Here is a 23,052-nt window from a genome sequence, read left to right on the forward strand (position 1 = left end):
TCAAATCGACTTTAGGGCTATAGAGCCCAAAAGTAATAGTCTTGATTTTCAGACAATTGTACCGAATGGTCATACGTTTTATGCTGCGCAAAGATTCAATCAGTTTAATCTTGGCCATCACAAGAAGTGTGTTATTGATGTAGACAAATGCTCATGTACCCTTTACAACTCTTTTCATGTATGTTATTACCAAAGAAGAAAAAAAGCCAGTCAGTCACTCAATAGTGTCTGACAGTGAAGTCTAGCAAGTAAACGAGTTTCCCTGCATAATTTGAATATGAGGACACTGCTAACGTTTAAATTTCACAGATAGGACATACATGACATATTCATAATACCTGCAAAGTTCTACAGAATTTGAGGTTGGCTGCAGAAGGGACATACTACCTTTAATACTTCTTCTTGTTCTCCTCCTTATTTTCCTTCGTCTCTTTCTCTTTCTTCTCCTTCTCCTCCTTCTCATTCTGCGAATATCCTCCTTCTCTTCTCAATTTCTTTTCCTTCTTCTTCCTCTTCTTCTTCTTCTTCTTCTTCTTCTTCTTCTTCTTCTTCTTCTTCTATGTCATTCGAAATTTTGCTCTAAAGAGACATTTTCCCGGGATATTATTACAAGCTCTTCTATTTATTTTTCTTCTTGGATTTTAAGCCTCCGGCCGATTTATTTGTCCTGCTATTTATTATTCACACAGTACTCATCGTAGCAAGTGTTTTGATGTTGGAAAAGTGTGTTAATTTTATCCATAGATGGATGCTTAATAATAATCTTAGGCTAAACGATAGTAAGAGTGAATTTTTGGTTATATTGGAACTTCACAACAGATCTCAAAAATAAGCATTGACGGTGTAACAGTTGGATCCTCTAATGTGAAACCCTCTGTTACAGCAATGAATTTAGGAGTATACTGTGATACTAATTTGAACACGGAAACACATGTTAAAAATATATGCAAATCAACATTCTATCTTCTGTACAATCTCAGACGTATCCGCAAGTATTTTGATCAAGGAAGTATGAAATTGGTTGTACATGCTCTCATCACAAGTAAGCTTGATTATTTTAACAGGTTGCTGTTTGGAATGCCTGATTCTCTGATAGCTAAGTTTATTACAAAGAGTCCAAAAAGCATGTACAAGACTTGTCTATCGTCGGTCGAAATTCACTTCAACCGCATCTCTTCTGAGAGAGCTCCACTGGTTGCCAGTCCGTCAAAGATTTTCATTCAAAATGTTGTTAATTGTTTATAAATTATTGATTAGTCAAGCTCCTAGTTACATCACAGAATTACTTCAACTCAAAGTCCAGTCACAGAGTCGTAGCCTCCGCAGTTCCACAGATAAATTATTGTTACAGATCCCCCATGGCAAAACTAAAGTAACTCTCGCGGACCGTGCTTTTGTTATTGCTGGCCCCAAACTATGGAATAGCTTGCCAATAGAAATACGAAGCACTCCATCTCTCAATGTCTTCAAATCCAAATTAAAAACATATTTGTTCAATTGAGAGATCTTATTTTGTATAATTTAGTAAAAAGGAGCTCTTAACCAGCGCAGCTGAATGTATTTTGTTAAAAAGCTGCGCTATATAAATTTATTATTATTACTAGCAGGACCCGCGGAAATCCGCGGGATTCTAGAGGGGGGCGGGGGGTGTAAATAGATATATAGAGAGTGTCTAAATTAAAACCACCAAGAACTTTATTTGCCATTCAGGCCATTAAAAGAATATACATGTTAAGCGTCCCCGCCCGCTTCCTTTTTTGGGGCCGCCTTTTATTTATTTATTTTTTGAAATTTTTTTGATTTTTTTTTTTTTTTTTTTTTGAAAGAAAATAAAACAACGTCCTGTCCGCTTCCTTTTTTGGTGCCGCCTCTATTTGGGGCCAGCAATAACAATGATTCTCCATATCCCTCTCTGAATTTTTTTTGAATTTTTTTTTATTTTTTGTAAGAAAAAAAAACATGAAAAGCACTGCTAAAATGTATTTCTGATTTTAAAAAAGAAAAAGAAAAAAAAATTGTTGGCCGCCATCTTGAAAAATAGCCCGAATGTCAGGGAAAATGCACGGAGCGGCCATTTTGAAAGAAAGAAAAAAAAAAAAGCGCCTCCTCCTTCCCATTTTTCGAAAAAACAGGACGCTATAAGCATGTTTTTTTTTAAATTTGGCCTTATTTTAAATTAAAAAAACAATCCAACTGTACCGGTAGTTATTCTTTAAACCACTGGAACTGCGTAGAGTTCCGTAGTGTGGCGTACCGACTACGCAGAAATTAGGCTGCGTATTAATGGGAAAATAGTCCCTGCGTAGGTTATGCGTAGGCTGGTGTACACGTTTGCTTATGGTTGCTTACTGTGTGGAAAGCTTTTACTGCTTTGTCGATCTGGCGTAGGGTAGCATACTGTTGCGTAGGCATGTAGCGTAGTGTTGCGTAAAAAGGCGTACTTTCTGCGTCAAGTTTCTACGCCGAAAGTACGCAAAAAAAATTAAACATGTCGAATTGTTTTCGTTCATCTTGCGTACCCCTTTCCGTCCCTCAGCATATAGTAACGCAGGCCAGCGTAGTTGGTACGCAACACTACGCAACTCTACGTATTGACCCCACGCCAATTAGTGACCCGCAAGTGTCACAAATAAAGTATTAAAAATATGCTCATCTGACCCTAATTAAACGCCTAAAACCCCCGAGCTTTCGGGGGTTTATGGCCCCTTGCAACCCGTGGACCCCACGCCTATATTCAACTCAGGACCCGCGGAAATCGCGGGATTCTAGAGGGGGGCGCAGGCAAAAAAATTAAGTTTTTCATTTCGGGGGCTCTATTTCAAATTTTTGGGAAATTTTCGTGGGCTACTTTTTGAACTTTCGGGGGCTCTTTTTTCTGGGGCTACTTTTTCATTAATTCATAAAAGGATAGGCCTACACTTTGTTGAGATTGTTTAGTAGGCTAAGGTTTCAGGCTTCCTACTTCATAATTGCCTATTTAAAAAAAAAAAAAAAAAAATTCTAGTTCAATAACTAAGTTTTCATGCATTGATTTGATGCAAGAACTGTAACAAAATAGACCCTAGATTGTGATTATTTCTGACTATGAATTTCGATAATCATTTTTCAAAGTAAAATTTTCACAAGAAAATCAGACAGTCGTTTAAAAACGTAGACATTAGTAATACTTTTACTAATTCTAAGCTCAGGTTTCGTAAATCTATTCACGAAACTATATTGAAATCGCGGCAATAATCATGCAAACCAACAGATAACAATTTCAAAGTGTCAAATCTCTTCGACTCGAGCTCAGCTCAGCTGAACTCACACACACTACAGCGTAACTTCATGAAGCTCGAACACCGGCGCCGCAGGCGTCGGACGCCTGCGGTGCGGGGTGCCGGTGTTGGAGCTTCCCGGAGTTACGCTGCACTGTGTGTACTGTATTTGTGTTGACTGAAGGCAGCTTGCGACTGAACTGTCAGTCCAATGGTTTTCTTGGGAAAACTTTCCTTTAGAAAATGATAATCAAAATTCAGTATACATGGCCGTAGTAATCACAAAATAAGCTTTGATTTCATACCTCCATTCAAGAAAACTATATAAAAATCGCGGCAATCATGATGGAAATATGTCTCTAAGTTTGGACGTCGACGGGAATTAGCCCCGTGTATCTCTCTGGCTTATGGGGCCCGTACAAAGCAGACCCTATAGCAAGAAGGATTACTCGGGGGGTAATCCCGCCCTTTGCATAGAGCATTTCATACGCAACATAATGTGAGTTGCTCGTCGTCTGTCGTGTCTCTCTTTGATACGGATGTAATGTTGAATATGCATGAGGTATCTCTGTCGCATATCCTGCATTATGCATATCGCGTCTGTTTTCGCCCTGGACGTCGACACGGAGGAGGACCTCGGGCGGAGTATAGCCAATTCCACAGAGTAGACTCTCCCGCGGACGATGGCACCGGGCACGGGTACCCCGAGGGGAGGGTTCAGGAGGAGATAGCTGCACCAACTTCGGTCGGCGATCTCATTAAAAAACAATAGAATACAAAGGCTCGCCGAGACGTCGCGCCCCCCGCGGAGCCTTAGCGTATTATTATTATAGATAGCCCTAGAATCATCATAACTAGAGGAATAATGTGATATGAATAATAATTATAACGTTCGTAGACCTATGATTTTATAAATTTGCATTCAATCATATAATATGGATAGTTACTGTAGCGCACACATCATATGACAATAACTGTACAAACTAAAATAACTATAGGCTACTTTTAAATAAGTTATTGTGATCTAAAAGGACAGTAAGTATTGCTGCATCGTCTAATAAAAAAGCAGGTTCATCAGACTGATTGTATTTGATACGAGTCTGTAAATTTATTATACACATGATACATACATACTTGATTATATCAAGCATAATTAATATTACATTTAATTAATTAATTTTTAATTAATTTGATATGTGTCGGGGCCGGGGCCATCATCAACTCATCACACGCATTGAAAATCATCAATCTCAAGATTTATTTAACTTTATTTTGAATTTCAGGCCCTGTTTGCATTATAAGAAATTATGTTCTGGAAAATTATTCCCTCGCCTCCCTCCCGTCATCTCCGTCAGCGTATAGCAACAGATCTGTGTAGGTTCCTGAACCCATAATCCCGGTTTAGGAGACCGATCTGAGTGGCGGATCTAGGGGGGGGGGGCCCTCCCCTCGAGAAAAAAACGTGTAAAAACACGTTAGTTATTTTATTTTTGGAGATGGCCCCCCTAGCATTCAAGAGGGGGGGGGTGCGATTTTTCAAATTTTCGAGGGCTCATAAAAAAAATAGGGCTCAGTCCCCACTGAGCGAATTATCGGCCGGCGCGATTTTCAATTTTTTGGGAACAAAAAAAGAAAAGAAAAGTAGTGCTCACTACCCCCCCCCCCCTCCCGTACTGAGCGAATTATCGGCCGGCAGGATATTCTCATGCTAATACCAAATTATTCGGCAACCATAATATCTGCATACTATAGGGCTATACTTTGTAATAAAACACTGTAATAACTGCATATCAACTAATAGGTACATATTTTCAAATTTTAGATATAAACGATTAGTAGGCTATTCAAAATATATTTTTATCATATTCTACAAAACGGCATAATATGAAGTATAGTAAGCTTGGCTATATAGTATCATATCCTGCATCAAAAATTTGTTGGCTTTTGATTCAATTTCAATTTATCTATTCATCATCCATAAAAATTATAACAAATATTGACAATATTTGACGATGCATAACAATAATAACAATAGATGAAAGGATACCTTCAAAAAAAAGCACGGGGCTTGTACAATAGAAGGCACCTGAACAAAGTTAAATAATACATTTATAATTGCAAAATAATTCACCCAGCCACAAAACACAATAGTCACACACAAAAATGCGCCGACACACAAACACACACACACACACACACAGAGAGACACACCCTCACTCACAAACTAACTAACTACTAACCGAAATGTAACGCAAACAATCTTTTGAAAATCATTGTTGGAGTACATCAAGTATTGTAACTGTTAACGAAATGCTGGTTAAGTTTACGTTTGAATACATTGAGTGTGGTTGCATCGGAAGTACAATTTTCAATTTCGTTTAAAATTTTGGGACCAGTATACCGAATGGATCTTATATCTAACGAATTTTGAGGTTTTGGCAGTCGAAATTTCATTGAATTGTGGGTAAAATGTGAATGAATATCTGAATTTAGCTGAAACATATCATGAAACGAAAGTGGAAGAGTATTGTTTATATATCGATACATGAAAATACCAACAAGATATTTATATATGTCAAAAATGTTTAAAAGATTTAACGAATGAAAAATAGGACTAGAATGGGCAAGATAATGCGAAAGAGTACAAATTCGAATAGCTTGTTTCTGTTTCTTAAAAATACTTACTAATCTGGTTTTACACGCTGAACCCCATACAATATTACCATACATGAGATACGGCAAGATAAGAGTATTGTATAATAGAATTAATATATGTGGGGGTACTGTATATTTCAATTTATATAAAATTCCAATGGTTTTACTTATTTTATTACAGACATGTCTGACATGAAAATCCCATTTTAGATAACAATCAACATGTATACCAAGGAAATTATGACAGTCGACGAAATCAATCAACTCTCCGTCCAATTGTACTTTGGGTAAAGCGATACTCCGTGAATTGTTCAAACAAAAATATATACATTTAGTTTTTTTAACATTGAGACATAGCTTGTTTGTTCTTAACCATTCAACAACCTTGATAAGTTCTGTATTTGTTTGACATATTAAGTCATTCTGATTATAATTTGAGGCAATCAAACAAGTATCATCTGCGTATTGAATAAAGTGAAACAATTTTGAAACACAATATAAATCATTAACATATAATAGGAACAATAGAGGACCTAGAATTGATCCTTGAGGAATACCTGTTTTGATCAAAAGTTTTTTAGAAATATGAGTTTTATACATTGTACATTGATTTCTGTTTGTTAAATAATCTTTAAACCATAAATAGGGTATACCACGAATACCATATCTAGATAACTTAGAAAGTAATATGTCGTGATCCATTACATCGAAAGCTTTCGACAGGTCTAAAAATATACCGATAACAAACTTATTTGAGTGCAATGCGTTACATACTGTATCATTAAAATCAATAAGAGCATGATCAGTTGAATGGTTTGGCCGAAAGCCATATTGATGCATGTATAAAATATTGTTATGTTCAAGAAATTTATATAGACGAACGTAAACTAATTTTTCTAGTAACTTTGAAAAACAAGGAAGTAAAGAAATTGGACGATGGTTGCATATATCATAAGGATCCCCTGTTTTTGGTACAGGAACAATTTTTGCAGTTTTAAGCCGGTTTGGAAATTTTCCAGTCGAAATTGATAAATTCATAATGTGCATCAACGGACGGGCTATAGCGTGAATAGATTTCTTTGCTATATTTTGACTAACATCATCAACTCCAGTGCTATTTGTATTCTTTAAATTCCTAAAAATATTTATAATTTCGTTTTCAGATGTAGGGCACAAAAATAACGAATTTGGATTTGATGCGTTCATGTAATCCAAATGGTGTTTATAAGAGCGAGGAATCTGGGCAGCTGTTTTGGTTCCAACGTCATTAAACATTCTATTGAACAGTTCGGATATTTCGCACTCATTGTCTACTATCACACCGTTGACTTTGAAATGATTCGGCAGGACTTTAGCTTTTCTATTTAAAATACCATTGATAATGCCCCAGGTTTTCTTCAGGTTATTAGAGTTGTATTTAAGCATATCACCATAGTATTTTGTTCGTGCTTGTCTTAGAAGAAAAGTAACTTTATTTCGATAAGATTTATACTTCCTACTCAAATCTGAAGAAAATTTCAACTTCAATTGCTTATATAACTTATTTCTCCGATTGATACAAGAGAAAAGAAAATTATTTATCCACGGTTTTCGAATTGATTTTTTCTTCCTACTTTTCTCCTTGAGGGTAAAGTGTTTATCATACAATTCAGAATAGATATCTATAAATATATTATATGCCTGTTCGACATTTGTGGATCTATAAACACACGTCCAATCATATAAATGTAGACCAATGCAAAATTGTGCAATGTTTGCCTCCGTAAAATGCCGTGTACGATTATTTAAGATAGGAATAGAAACCTTTAATTTGTAGTTAATTTGAAAAATTGGAAAATGGTCTGTAATATCACAATATAGAACTCCAGAATGAATATCATCGATAACGTTTGTGAATATGTTGTCGATCAATGACATTGATTTCGATGTTATTCTGGTGGGTTTGTCTATCAAAGGATATAAACTATTAGAGTGGAGAATACTCAAGAAGTCAGAAACATGAATATTTTGTGAATTATGTAAGTTTATATTAAAATCACCCATTAAATATATGCTTTTATTTTCTTTACTAATCTTAATGAGAAGTGCCTCGATTTCTTCAAGGAAGCAGGGAATATTGGAAGCAGGTGGACGATATATGGTTCCAACTATAATATTTTTTCTTTCAGATATATTTATCTCAATAAAAATGGATTCGATGTTATCATTGCACATTTTTAAGTCATCTCTGGTCTTGAACTCGAAGCAATCTCTTACTAACATAGCAACACCCCCACCCTTCTTTTGTATTCTGTTGGAGTAAACAAAATTATATCCAGAGAAATCGAAACAATGTGGTGTATGTTCTTGAAGCCATGTTTCCGTGAAAGCAATAATGGAAAAAGGATAGTTAATTGCTGATAAAAAATCTGAAATATCATTGAAATTTTTGGACAAACTTCTTGCGTTAAAATGTATAGTACTAAAGAAATATTCTTCTCTTGTGACATATTTAGAAACAAATTCCTGAGGTATGTAATAATTGCATTCACTGTTCTTAAAAATATCGCAATGTAAATCAGGGTCAATGTCATCAAGTGCATTCAAATTATCTTTTAACAACTCAAGTCTGATGGTATTGAAATTTTGTAACGAAATTGTAGAATCGGCAGTAAACATATTAGATTTGAAATCTTCGTCGCTAATCAGACTAAAAGGAAATATGCATATTATACAATCTTTGCACATCCAATCAGAAACATTTTGAATAACATGACATGATTCATCGTGAAAACAGTCACAGTTTATACAGCAAACGGAAGAGTTTGTTTTGACGGTGCACCCACAACAATTAGTATTTGCTCTGTATCCAATCATACAATAACGAATCAAACACTCATACAGACACACATACACTCACTCCAAGATAGCAAGTTCAGTACTTTGTATTCTCTATACAGATAGGTTTCACAGTCCAAAAATGAAGGAAAACCCCCCACCCCCAATCCGCCAAGTTGTTGACATGCTTGACGATTGCATAATAGAACATGTTACATAATCAACTAAACTGTTTACATTCTTGGATTACTGAGTGCCGAAGTATTAATTCAAAGAATTTGGAATCGCATTCTATGAATAAATGAATTAAATCATTTTGTTAAATGGTTGACATGGGAACGGGCTATGCACATGTAGATGGTACTGTAATAAGGCGTGCTTCAAATCAAGATATTTCGATTGAAAGAGTGTAAAATAAAGAATATAAATGGCATATAGTTACATAAAATAGTATTTTTTTAAAAAATTACAAAAAGAAAAACGGTGACGTGTCGTAAAACGAAATTCCATGTATAGACGCATCAGTTGAGAGCTCGTCACATGACCAGAAATATTTGACCTATTTTTAGAAAGTACTATATGAGAGTACTATTTTGGTTTACTATTTGGGAGTTGAAAAAAAAAAAGTGAAATTTTTCTTTGAATTGAATCAATTTTTTTATCAAATCTTAATTTAATGAAAAAAAAATATCTTAAATCTTTTTAGATAAAAATTGACATTTTTTTTGTTCTAAATTTGTTTTTCCCAAATTTTGTTGTTGTTGTTGTTGTTGTTTTTTAAAATAAATTTTTGATGCAGGATATAAAACAAATATACCATGCCTTCTATTCGAGGTACTGGTTAAACTATGGGCCTCGATGACTCCAAAAGTACCATTTGCTTCGCAAATAGTACTATTGGAGTCACCTCTTGCGCATAGTTTTAACCAGAACATCTCAAGGCAGTGTATATTTGTATAATATTTACATTTTTAAAATATGTTTTTATTATTTTTTAAAATTCTATTTCTCATTATTTCATTATTTTTAAAATGCAAATATACTTTTGATCATTAACTAATTTGAGAGAGAGCATATTTACAAACAATGATACAATCGGCGGTTGCAGGGTAGTAAAAGAGTTACTAAAAGGTAATCTGTAATAAAATATAAAAACGCAACAAATACAAAACCAAACAAAAACACACACAAGATAAACACATGAACAGCGGACATAAAAAAAAGCAGTTAAAACAATACAATGGGTTTTAAAACTTATTTAAACACATTTCTAGAATATCACGTTCAATGATGCGTAGTTATTTTATCCAATTTTTTAATGCACTGTGTTGTCTTAACTTGTGTTATGGTAAATCAAACTGTACATTACCTACATGGTTGTATGATTATTATGATTATGTAAATATCGGGCAGTACTAAAATCTTACAAGTAAATTCAGTACAACACAATTTTTAAACCAATGTTTAGAATTAGCAATAGAGTCGAATCAAATCGAGTAATTTTGCATTTTATTGAATTCTGGGTAGGTTATATAAATGTATTTGAAATAATATTTGCTAGAGACAGCTATTTCGAATACTATACCTAACAGTAATCATAAACCTAACTCAGTACAGAAAAGGGAGATATCACCCCTACTCTGTATCATGTTTGTCTTTGATTAAAATGTCGGAAAGTTTTGCCTCTAAAGTATTATGACGCACTTTTCAAATTCTATGGACATTTATTCTTGTAATTTGAATTTCACAATGATTTCTATGAGTTTAATAATTGATTTAAATAATGTACACATAGCTCTACATGTGTTTGTCTAGATATGTTCCATTATAGTCTAATAACTGTGATGCCCCAAATTGCTTCAACAATCTACCAAATAACTGAAAGTGATATATTGAACATTATTGAATAATATCTACTTGATTTTGAAATGAAATGACTCATCGTCTCCAATTTATTCTCAAAAGCATTAAAATACCACTCATGATTTCATTCCTAGAGCAAAAAATGTAAACCCACATGCCCCAGGTCTACAAGTTTTGTTATTTCAGATCCATTCACATGCAGATTCAAAGAATGTGATTAAAAAAGAAAAAAAAAATCGGCATTATTTTATTCTTGAATAATGATACATTTTGGAGAAGTGGAAACAAATGAAGCTAGCCTCAGAAAGAATGAATTTAATATGAATAAATTGTTGACGCCAGATGAATTATGCCTTTGCTGCTACACGTTAATACTATAACTCATCTGTACCTACGTGAAAGTCATCAAACCTTCACCCCTTTTCATTTTCTTCTATTCTTTTATTATTTTCATGATTTTTTTGATTGCATAAGTTCCTTTTATCACGTTTATTTTGTCATGTTTTCAATGCGAGGACTTAAGATTGTCATTTTCCAGTGATCTTGTAATCCCGATTAGATTTATCTGAATAAATGAATGAATGATTTTTTTTGTGTGTGGTGAATTCAACATTGCACCCTAAAAAGTCATAAGTATTATATATCAAATGTATCCAAACGGTCCTCTTACTTATTTCAAAAGGAATTATTTTATTTGATCCCCGATATCAACAGATTTCAGAATACCGTGAGTAGATATTGTAAATGAAAACGAATAAAGAGGAGCACAGGACGAAGAAAAGGAAGCCATTATTAGTTTCTGACAACTTTTCGTCATGGTATTTAAATTGGATACATGACGGTGAGAGAAAACGGTCAAGTCCATCAGCATAGTTTTTCATTCAGTTATTAAGATACACTTTATTATTTCACGATAAAATTTTAAAGCATGGTTCCATCTTCACGGAATAATTGATACTTGGGCATGAATATTTAATAAGTCAAGACTCAAAATATTTTGTCTCTCAACTTTTTTTCTTGATAACTCAAAATCATTTTGATTGACTTGGATCTTTCTTCTCCTCATGTATTCAATTCTTAATCAGCATATTATTAAGACTCTATTTAATTTATTTAAAAAAAAATCATATCACTTTTTAGAAGCCTGGCACGTTGAAGTAATCTCTCTTAATGGCGTCATTCGATTCTTCGGAGTTGGCTTCTTGATCTTCATAGGTATGAGGGTCGGCAGTATCATCGTTATTACGATCTTGGTAGGTATGGGGTTCAGTTTGCGGGTCTTGGTAAGTAAGAACGTCTGTCTGTGACTGATCAAATACAGGGTTCTCATACTGTGGAGATGAATCGGACTCTTTCCCCTCAGACTTAGTAGTGGCTGATTCATTGCTGAAAGTTAATATTATGAAAGCACAGCATCGAATAAATAGATGAAACAATAACAAATAAAGTCCAACTACAATATAAAAATGATGCACAGGTTTGAGTGCGTCGGTAGGGATTGTGTGCACAAGGTACCTTTGAATGGTTTTAGACCAAATTCAAAGGTACCGCGTGCCCACAATTCCACCGACCCACGAATTACACCTGTGCATCATCTGTTTTATAAGATGGGGCCCCAAAAATTGTCAAAAAGACAAAATGTTGTTATTTTACAGATTTACCGGATGCATGGCAAAATCATGCGTCCAGTAATTATCGGACGCATGATTTTCAACTTATCATGAAATAAAAAAAAACTAAAAATAACTGTCAGTGCACATTTTTTTTAAATTATAGATTTTTAATTTTTTTTCAAAACAGATTATAATTATCAAAAAACATGAAAAACAAATAATTATCACCCCAAACAAAATATTAAAAAAATAATTAAAAAAAAAAAAATTATTATTATTATTATTAAAAAAAAGGATATCGGTCGTATCGATCGCCGATATCGCGTGCATCCAGTAAAAATAAATACATGGTAATTGAACAATCAGATTGAAGGGATTCTTCTACCCATCTCATAATAATTTTAAGTATAAAAAAACAATCATAATTCAGCTTTTATTTTCATGACCATACGGTTTTATCATCTTGCGTGGAGGAGTTCGATGAGAATGGACTACTAATAAGAGGGACAAGTTAAGGACAAGGTATCTCTCTAACCTTCTTCGCTTGTAAAAGACGATGATGAGAACTATAACGATAACAATCACAACAATAGCACCAACAGCGCTTCCTACGACAGTTGCTATGGAGCTTGAAGAACCTCCAGCTGAAGTTGATTTTGGTGGAGAAGAGGTAGTAAGTGAAGAGGATGGTGTGGGACCTATATGTGTTAGTGGAGAGGATGGTGTGGGACCTGTATGTGTCAGTGAAGAGAAATGACAGAAGTTAGAATTACCAAGGAAGCATCAGAGTTAAAAGAGAAAATAAATCATATACTAGAATCGAAATACCAAGGTAGCATCAGTTGATAGATACATGGTAAATAAGTCAGGTACTAGAATATGATCATAATGAATACTGGCATGTGAACAGACCGGTCCCGGTGCCAGGTAAAAATGTCAGAGGTAAAACTATCAGAGGTACAATTGTCAGAGGTAAAAATATCAGAGGTACAATTGTCAGAGGTAAAAATATCAGAGGTACAATTGTCAGAGGTAAAAATGTCAGAGGTAAAAATGTCAGAGGTAAAAATGAAAAAACAGTCCGAGCGGACGAGCGGACGTGCTTTTCAGAAGCTCTCTAGGAGCTTGTAGATTTCTTGTAGAATTTTGCCAATATTGTTAAAAAATTGCCTCAATACCGGATATTTTGGGACTGTTTTGCTTCTTTACACTGATGAAATACAGGCCTATATACTTAGGATCAGAGTCAAAAGGCGCAAGTCCTGTGGGCTACTAACACATACCGCACCCTTAATTACACGGTAGACTGCACACAATGGAATTTCCCGCCCTTTTCAGGCAACCAACCAGGGCGTGGCCGGGGTAACACATACCGGCCAGGGCGAAGAGCCACTTCTTTTACGACCCAATGACGAAGATGAATTCCGAACAGTAAAACACTCCCGTAGGGAGCAAAAACCTAGAAATACACGCAGGCGCGAAGGAAGCATTGCAATTGAAAATCTTTCAATAAGAACAAAATCTTCTTCCTCAGAAGACCCAAAATACAACCCAGAACCGCCAATCGGAACTAAAAGTATTAATTACCCCCATTGATAAATCAAAATCGCTAAAGAACTAGAAATATCCGTGAAGCTTGTCCGAACCCTGGGGAATTTATAAAACCCACAGCACAAGGTCTCCTTATCAAGTGTAAAAACCAGAAACAAGTAAAAGCACTATCTCAAATTAGTAACATAGGAACCACCGCAGTAAAAGTTGCAGAAAAGCAGCAGGTTGTGAGAGGGGGTCATATATTGAGTACCTACATAAATGACAGATAACGAAATTAATTGATGTAAAAAGAATCATGAAAAGGTCAATATCAAATGTAAAATCAATTGAAATTGAAGAAAACAGGCCCAATTTTATCCCAATGAGAAGTGTTATCATCGCATTCAACTGCACAAACCTCCCCAGCAACATAACAATTTGCTATCAAAAGTTTGAGGTTAAACAATACATTCCCCCGTTTTTCCAGGGCAAAAATGAGATGCGTCAGATGCGGAGAGAACCATAAATTTGAGGAATGTAACCGAAAAGATAGACCGATATGTATAAATTGTGGCGGGAACCGTTCGGCGGCCTTTGACGGTTGTCTTGAAGCAAAGAAAGCCAAAAGATACAAATAGTAAAAGTCAAAAACAATCTTTCATACGCATAAGCTGCAAAAATACAGTCGGAGCAAGAAAAACCACAGCCGAAACCACGAACCAATTTCCCTGAATCACATCCCTCCCACGATGTTAACTCAGATAACCTCCCTCTTCCTCCCCGACCAGTGAGGCCATCCACATCAATCGGCCCTGAAAACGCCACCCCGCAACCAGATCCCCAGCCCTTGAACACCCCGCTGCAAAAAAAAAAAACGCACAGAGAAGTAAATTAATAGGTAACGATGAAAAAACTGAAGTAGAAGCCCTCCCTCGAGGTAACCTAGTAACATTGATGAGTGATGAGCAATTAATCTCTTTCATTACGCAACTTATTCTCACTTTTACGGATGGAAAATCTGAGAAGGAGATTTCATCCTTATTAAAAAGTGGCAGCTGAGAGGCTGCTCAAACAAAGAGTAAAACATGACGCTAAAGATGTACTGGTATAACATAGTAACAATGATGACGGCGCTAACCATAATATGGGAAGCGCAGAGACTTCTTAATCACGGTCCTGAACTTATAAAATACTTAGATTCATATAAAGATGTAAAGTAGCATTTAATTTGTGTTCAGGAAACATGGTTCATGATAGAATATTGCAAATCCCTGAATATACATGTTTTAATAGAAACAGGGAAAATCAATCTAAAGGACAGTGTGCTATTTATGTACATGATTCCATCAACTATGAATATCATGTCAATGACAAAGAATTCGAAATATAGCATATTAAAATACATGCTGCTGGATCGAAAATCTCCATAATCAATTTCTATAACCATTGCAAAAAATTAAACGAGTTTATTTTAAACAGGATGATTAACAAACTAGAATACAATCTATTCCTTATAGTTGGATATTTCAACTCTCATATTCCTGTGTGGGGTAGTGCGAAGATAGACCAAAATGGACACATAATTGAAAATTTCACACATGACAATAACTTTATAATTTTGAACGACGGAAGAGGAACCAAAATAGATCCACGTACTGAGAAAACTTCATGTTTGGATCTTAGCATCACCTCCCCCAAACTATCTTGCCTATGCTCGTGGGAAGTTTTGCAGCACACCCTTGGTAGTGACCATTTCCCCATCTCTACCCAGATATTACTGGACCGAGCAGGGCCAGTGAACAGCAACAGCGTGAAGATAAACGAGGAAACAACCTGGTCTTTAATTTGTTTTATTGGAACACTTTTGTGAACATAAAATTGAACATAGTGGCAACTTTTCCGACCCTACGAAAATGTATAAATGTTTTATGAAAAGTTTATCACAGACTATTAAAGACATAATGCCCAGAGGAGAAAGAAAAAACATGACCCTGTACATTGGTGGAAAAAAGAAAGAAACAGGGCAAATAATAGATTAAAAAGACACATTCAATAGAAAATCTAAATACATATTTGAAGAAAAAATCAGAGGTACAAAAAACTCTGCGCCAAGCAGAACGAAAATACTGGCAAGAGTTTTCCTCAAGACTCAACCGCTTTGTACCAGAATCAGCGGTATGGTCGACCATCAAACGGTTAAAGGGGGTATCTGTCAACAACAAAAACAACATGTCAGCCGTGATAGAAAATGAAAAAGAAATCACATGTAACAGTGAAATAACTGAGGCTTTCTCTAAGTTCTTCCAATCAATAAGTAATGTTAAAGAATGTCCAGAAATAAAAGAAAACAAAAATGTGGAGCAACAAGTCATGAAATTACTGAAATTACTGAAAATTAGAGATATTTATCACTTTATGGCTGAATGAGCACAGATTAAAGACAAAATGGCCCAATTCAAATGTCACACTACATTGTGCGTGTCTGTACATTGTTGTGAAACAGCTCATGACTGAATGCATCGATTGTGGTTTATGAAACAATGCTGATGGTATTTCATTCATTTTATTTTTGATTTGATTTGATTTGATTTTATTCAGACAATATAAAAATATATACATGTCTTGGGTTACAAAACAAGGTTTAGAAAAACCCATACAGGTTTGCATCCCAGATATGGACAGTAAAATGGCATACATAATTACACAGTAAATACTGATACATAAAATATCGAAGTATGACATAGATTTGACATTTTTGAATGGCACATGTGGTTAAATGCATTATTTGCAATTGTAAAACAGTGCATTTTGAATTGTTTTAATACTCAGTAATCTGCAATGATAATATTACTTTTGCGATTTTTTAAATATGAAAATAAAAATTCATTAATGTGTGCTTACTCAACCACGGATTAATGATAACTTCTTGTTACACATTGTTACCTAATTACCTTTGCAAAATTGCTAATAATTTTGCAAGACGAAATCTTGAAACGACTCTAGGGTAATTCTAAAATTATGAGCACTTATTGTGTAGGAGCGTAGTTACTTTTTTGTGACAATCAACCCTCGATTTTGTTTTCTTCCAAGGTGGCTCTTTTGTTAATTTACAAAAAAGAGCACCCCTTCAGGTCTCTCATGGGATATTTTTTCATGATGATGGAGGCTACTTTTTGGAATTTCATTTGTTTTCTTAAAAAAAAAACCCTTTGTGAAGCTTATTTTTTCTTCTTCTAATATAACATAAAAGTTCTGGCGTAATCCAGGGTTTGCGGATAAGTGGTTTCTTTACTTTACGTTTTAATATATCGTAAGTGTTTATCGAATGCATTAAACGGATAGTTAAGTTTTGTTGCAGAGGGCGCTACACAAAATAATGTTTTTGTGAGATGATGAAAAACTAAGTGTCAAATTTGAAAGAACATAACATTTAAATGACAAAATCATCTTTGTTTGATCAAAATCGGTTCAGAGACGGCTAAAATATAACGATTTCTAATACTTGTGTACCACCACAAATATTAGATATTTTGAAAAAGTTGAAAAAAACGTTGAAAAAAACGAAATAACGCCTTTTACGTCGTGTTTCAGCCAATGCCGATCTTGGCTTTTTTGTTGGCATTTTCGTGTTGCTTATATTACCCACAATTAGCCGGCTCATGTGCTGTTAATTCTAATTAAATAATTAATTAACGGTCACCTTTTTTTTAAAAGTGGAGCTGAATTGGTATGATCGTATAGGCTAAATTTGACACATTTTGGGGTCTAAAATTACCTTCATAGCAATTTTAGGTTCTAAAAGGGCACTATAAATGTGAAAACAGAACTCAACTATCCCTTTAAGTAGCTTTGATAAAAACAATTTATAAGACTCATTCACATCAGAGCAACAATAAATTGAGGACCAATCTGTAACATGCAGTTCCGCAATTAATTCATTAATGCCATCATTTGTAATTTTGCGAGATAATTTTTGAGTGTTTGATACATTATTTACATTACATTCAATTTGAGAAAGATGAAAAATAGGCAGGTGGTCAGAAATGTTCACACACAAACTTCCACCATCAACTGTAGAATTTATAACATTGGCAGATATATTATCAATTAAGGGAGCAGTATTTACAATAATACGAGTAGGATTTTGTATGAGTGGTACGAGGCCATACGAAGAATTGATACTTAAAAAATTGGCAGCATCAGAACTACTTAAATGTTTAAGGATATCAATATTAAAATCCCCAGTAATGTATAAGTTCGAATGTTCACATTTGAGCTTACATAACATATCATCATAACAATTTAAGAAATCATTAGTATTATCACTTGGCTTTCTGTATATAACACCAACTGTAGTTTTGGTGTGACAATGATTGATGATATCAATAAATATATATTCATAATCATTTATCTCATTATGATTACAAATAATATGATCATTTCTTACTCGATATTTCAACTGATTTGATACAAGAAAAGCTACAGCTCCTCCTCGACCAAAATGTCTACTGGAATTCAAAAATGTATAACCTTCTAGCTCAAAGGGTAAAAGTGGTACATCAGTAATCCACGTTTCAGGCACTGCAATAATTGAAAATGAAATTTGAATTGATGATATAATTTCAGAAATTCTTTCGAAAATTGTCTGAAGGCTACGAGCATTGACATGTAATATACTGAGACCATGATGTTTATGAAACTTTATTTTAAACTCATTTGGTGTGTAAGAGCAAGAATCTGTATTCAATAGGTTATATAAATTTGAATCTGGATCAATATCAGCTAACGGATTCATAAATACATTCAATAATATTTATATTTTCCAATGCATCAGGGTATATATAAAGATTAAATTGTAAATACATGAATACTGGCTGCTGAAAGTTACAGTTAACAGTATACAATTGTTTCTGTTCCTCTGACATACATTCAAACATACTAAAATGAAAAGAAAAAAAGAACATACTTTGTAAAAAAAGAAAAAGAACAATTTAAATATTAAAAACAGTGCATTAAAACAAAGAAGAGGAATATCCGAAAATATTCACTGATCAAAGTCCAGTTAGGAGGACATAACAAACAACTGTGTGTCATCCATCCAGGTAAAAGTTAAAATGAGATTATCCTATAATTATTATCCTTCGTATCTCTGCTTCCTAATTACAGTCACTTTAGTAGATCTTTGTTATGAATGACTTTAATGCCCAAATTTTTTATCTTTGGACAGGGCAAAGATGCGACCGTCTGAACTCCAAACATGTTGTTCCGTGGGACAAGCTTTTGAATGATTAAGTAGTTCCTGGTTACTAGACGTGAGGTCTTCGACTATTGACTTATTTTGACCTTTCAGTCTGCGCCTTTTCCTAAGGATCTCCTGCCTTTTCTTGTATGTTTTAAGCTTTACTATAATACCACGTGGTATCTGTCTGTCATTCTTTCTCCTTCTTTTTCCCTACTCTATGACTGATATCGATGTCTTCTAATCGAAGGTCTACATGTATAATTTTATTCGCTTTGTCAATTATGATCTTATCAGCGTTTTCTCCATTTCTTTCCGCGCAGCCAAATACCCGAATACAGTTTCGTTTGGAGTATTGCTCCTGATCATTCACCTCGTTGTCTATTCTAGCAAAGTGATTTTGATGAGTGCTGACTTTGTCTTTGAGAATCGTAATTTCCTTTGATTTGTTGTCGTTGCTAGTCTGCAAGTCAAATATATCTGCTTTCAGCTTATGAATAGACTCTTCCATTTCATTCATTCTTTTTTTAATAGATTCCTCAACCTGCTGAATAAAGCCTGCATTATGTAGAATGTCTTTGATGATGTCCTGCACTAAAGCAGGGTTGATACGCTCCTTGGTAGATCTAGCTCTGGTTACAGGTGCTTCTTTAGAGATATGAGTGTGTGCAGTAATGTGAATGAATATTGTAAAAGCGTGTTCACTGATCACACAACATAACTCTATTTGTATTTTAGCTACGAGGAAGTACTCCCTTTTCGTTATTTTATTGAGGTACTGAATAGAATGCACACTTACAAAGTGTAGACAAGTCTAGCAAATAAATGATTCAGAATAAGAATCACATGAATGAGAATTGATAATATTGCTGTTGTTGTTGTTGTTTGGTATTATCGGCGTTTCATTCTTTTTACGGAGATTAAATGGTCATATAATAAGATGGACATGAATAAATGCAGTGAATGAATATAGCTAACGACAATGATAGAAATGAAATCGACAGTCCAATGAAGATGATGACGGATGAAACGAAGGAAGGGGCTCACGCGATGAGGATGCGGCGGATTGAAGGCGGAGATGCAGCTTCGTTGTCGTGGCTGAAAAGCCGTGAAGGATGTCAACGCTGACGCTCATGATGATGATGATGATGAAGAAGCTCTCAGGCGAGAAGAGAAGAGAAGAATGTGGCGCTCGACGATGAAAACAGTGAGTCGTTTGATGTCAGAGATCAAGGTAGAAAATGCAGGCATCAAAGCCGGCAGTGGTGTTGAGCAGTGAGCCGCTTGATTGATGCACCGAACTTTGATGGTGAAATTCATCAGAGTTGCAGTGAGTCGAACTCGTAGATGAGGTGGCAAACGAACTACGGTGAGTCGAGTTTGTGTGTGAAAAGCTACCGGAGACGAAACTGGCAGCTCCCGGCGGAGAATCAAGCGCTATGTTGGGTCCTGATTTAAACGTTCCACTGGGAAACTGCCAGCCCATTGAAGACGGCAGAGAAAGAGTTGACGTGCCGTAAAAGAGGTGATAGGCACGGAAGAATCTCGAATGTAGAGAAAAACTCATAGAGACGTCTGGACCCAACTGAGATGTAAGCAGGAGTGAAGAAATTAACCTCGTGGTGTTGAAAATACGCGGGTGAACGATGCACGGAACCACGATGCGTGATTGAAGGAATAAACACACGTGGTCCGAATAAAGAATATAAATAAGTACCGTGATGGAAAATTACTGGAACATGAATGTACAATAAAAGTAAGGTGAATGGATTAGTCGCTACACTTCCAGCTTGTTTGCCATTATTTGAAGAAATCAGGTTAGGGACCTCACATGAATGATCAAGAGGGGCATCAATGGTACAAAACCAGCTGAAACTTTGGAAAGTAGCAATGGCTTTCTTGAAGAGACAATACACAAGTTACATAAACAAATACCGAAGCTGGGAGTATAATAGAGCAAATTCAATCCGACGTAGGCAAGTAGAGTAGTCGCCACAGTGCAGATGTGTACCAACTTTAGGAAAGATACACCACAACTTTGAATACATGGGGCTGTAGTAAACACATCACTTAGAGAGTAAATCTCAAATATTAAAAAGTCACCTAAAATATGACTCCAAGCTGTGACATCATAATTCCAAAAGATTCCTGGAGGATTTCAGTTGTGCAAAGAACTTTTACATGGTAAAAAGTAAATCAATATATTATCCAAAAGGTAGAATTTACAACTGCCGGGCAGCGACTCTACCACCAGTCCATCACTGGTCCATGGCACAGTCCCGCTGGTTCCAAGATTTTTATTGACTTGATTTTCAATTACAGATCGCTCAATCGATCTTATTTATTGGGTGTAAGCAACAAATATGTTTAAATAATTAAAATTTCTCCCAGGAAGCATTACATTTATAAAAGTTATTGACCTGTGGCGGACTAATGAATATTAATCAGTCAGAATGAATCAGTGAAGCTTGGGTATTTGTTTCTAGTTCATCTTGACTGTGCCATAGACCAGTGATGGCCTGTTGGTAGAGCCGCTGCCCGGCAAGTAGTAGATGCAGGTTCAAGTCCGGCTGGTTCCAAGATTTTTTCTGACATTTTTAAAAATTACAGATCGATCAATCGACCTTATTTACTGGGTTTAAGACACCAATATGTTTAAATAGATGAAATTTCTCCCATGAAGCATAACATGTATAAAAGAAATAATCATTGATGAAAATAAACTTCATGGTACCAAACGGTAACTAACATTAAAATACATTAATACATATCACTATCAATTTGTATCTTGCTGAGGAAAAAAAAGTAAGATGATTTACCCACCAGTAAATGGGTCTTCAATGCGGTCCACTGAGGAGACAAAGGTGAGAAAAAAGATTGGAATTAATATAAAAATTAAATCTTGTTTAAATGCAAAGTGTACCACAGTCAGGTGGAATTGTGCCTAACTAGGAGTTGGGGGAACATTTCGGAATAGTTTAAGAAGCGAACGGTAAATCCAGCAACATCGAGTACATTAATTTGCAAACGATTGTTTAATGAATGCCTGGGTTTATTGGCTGTGGACAGATTAACCGATTGAATGAGTGTTGAATTGAATCGAACGGCTGTTGTAAATCAAATACAATGTCACCACATCAGCGCCCTCTGAGCCAAGTAAGAATAACTTACTGATCCGAACAAACAGGTGAAGAGGAGGATCGCTAGATGGGACAACAGTCAAGTCATTCTCCTCACTGAGATAGCACGTGGATGGAGTATAGTCAAACGATCTACATATGAAGCTGGAGGCTGACACACAGGCCGTGGCACATTCTTCAACCGTGACGCTAGACAGGACTGCGTTGTTGTAACCTGTAAGATGCCTTTCTTTGATGAACATAAAATCTGTACGACCCGTCACAAGGACTAAGGAATGGAAGGAAAGGACGAAGCACAAGGTCAGTGTCATTTCGCCAAATATTCTATCTGAATGGTAAATAATCCCTGATTTTTATATTATCGGGATCATTATCAGTATCATCTGCATTGTCGGCGTCGTCGTCATCATTATCTCCATCATCATCATTATATTCATCGTTTAAATCATAATCTGCATTGTCAACGTAACCATCATCTCTATCATCTAACAAGTATGATAACCAACATTTCTCGGAGCGCAAATTTAATTTTGTTTTATACTACTTCTCTTTCTGGGAGTCATAATGCCAGATACGTTTACTGCCAACCTCTTTTAGAATAACAATTTTTTACGAAGCTATGTGATAATAAGTAATCATTTTCATATAAAACTTACAAGATTCATCTCCCTTGCAGTATAATGGTCCTAGTGTATAATACCCGTACTCGTTTGCTAGTCCTGTCACACCGAACCTCATTTCAGTAACAGGTAAAGTAGTCTTATCGGTAAGATACCCCGAGTCCTCTCTCCAGTTATTGTCATTAGCATCGCAGTTGCATTGGTGACCGTTGTGACATGAACCTGAAAGACAAAGATAAAGATCCATTCGTTCATAGCTTATCTCGATGGGATATATAGGATTTTCATTTAAAATTAAACGTATTTACATGTTTT

At 35.3% G+C, this 23,052-nt stretch overlaps 1 protein-coding gene across 1 annotated transcript; it reads right to left on the reverse strand.

Annotated features, from left to right (window-relative positions):
• Positions 1 to 11,522: 11,522 nt before the first annotated feature.
• LOC115924452 lies at positions 11,523 to 22,953 on the reverse strand. Its single transcript, XM_030986531.1, has 5 exons — positions 22,774 to 22,953; positions 22,149 to 22,385; positions 21,801 to 21,827; positions 12,741 to 12,903; positions 11,523 to 11,978 (listed from the first exon to the last, which is right to left on the reverse strand). The coding sequence occupies exons 1-5, from the start codon at positions 22,853 to 22,855 to the stop codon at positions 11,729 to 11,731; spliced, it is 759 nt and encodes a 252-aa protein (XP_030842391.1). The 5' UTR covers positions 22,856 to 22,953; the 3' UTR covers positions 11,523 to 11,728.
• Positions 22,954 to 23,052: the final 99 nt, after the last annotated feature.

This window comes from Strongylocentrotus purpuratus, unplaced genomic scaffold (genome assembly GCF_000002235.5).
Source record: "Strongylocentrotus purpuratus isolate Spur 01 unplaced genomic scaffold, Spur_5.0 spur5_scaffold_16, whole genome shotgun sequence".
Classification (NCBI taxonomy): domain Eukaryota; kingdom Metazoa; phylum Echinodermata; class Echinoidea; order Camarodonta; family Strongylocentrotidae; genus Strongylocentrotus; species Strongylocentrotus purpuratus.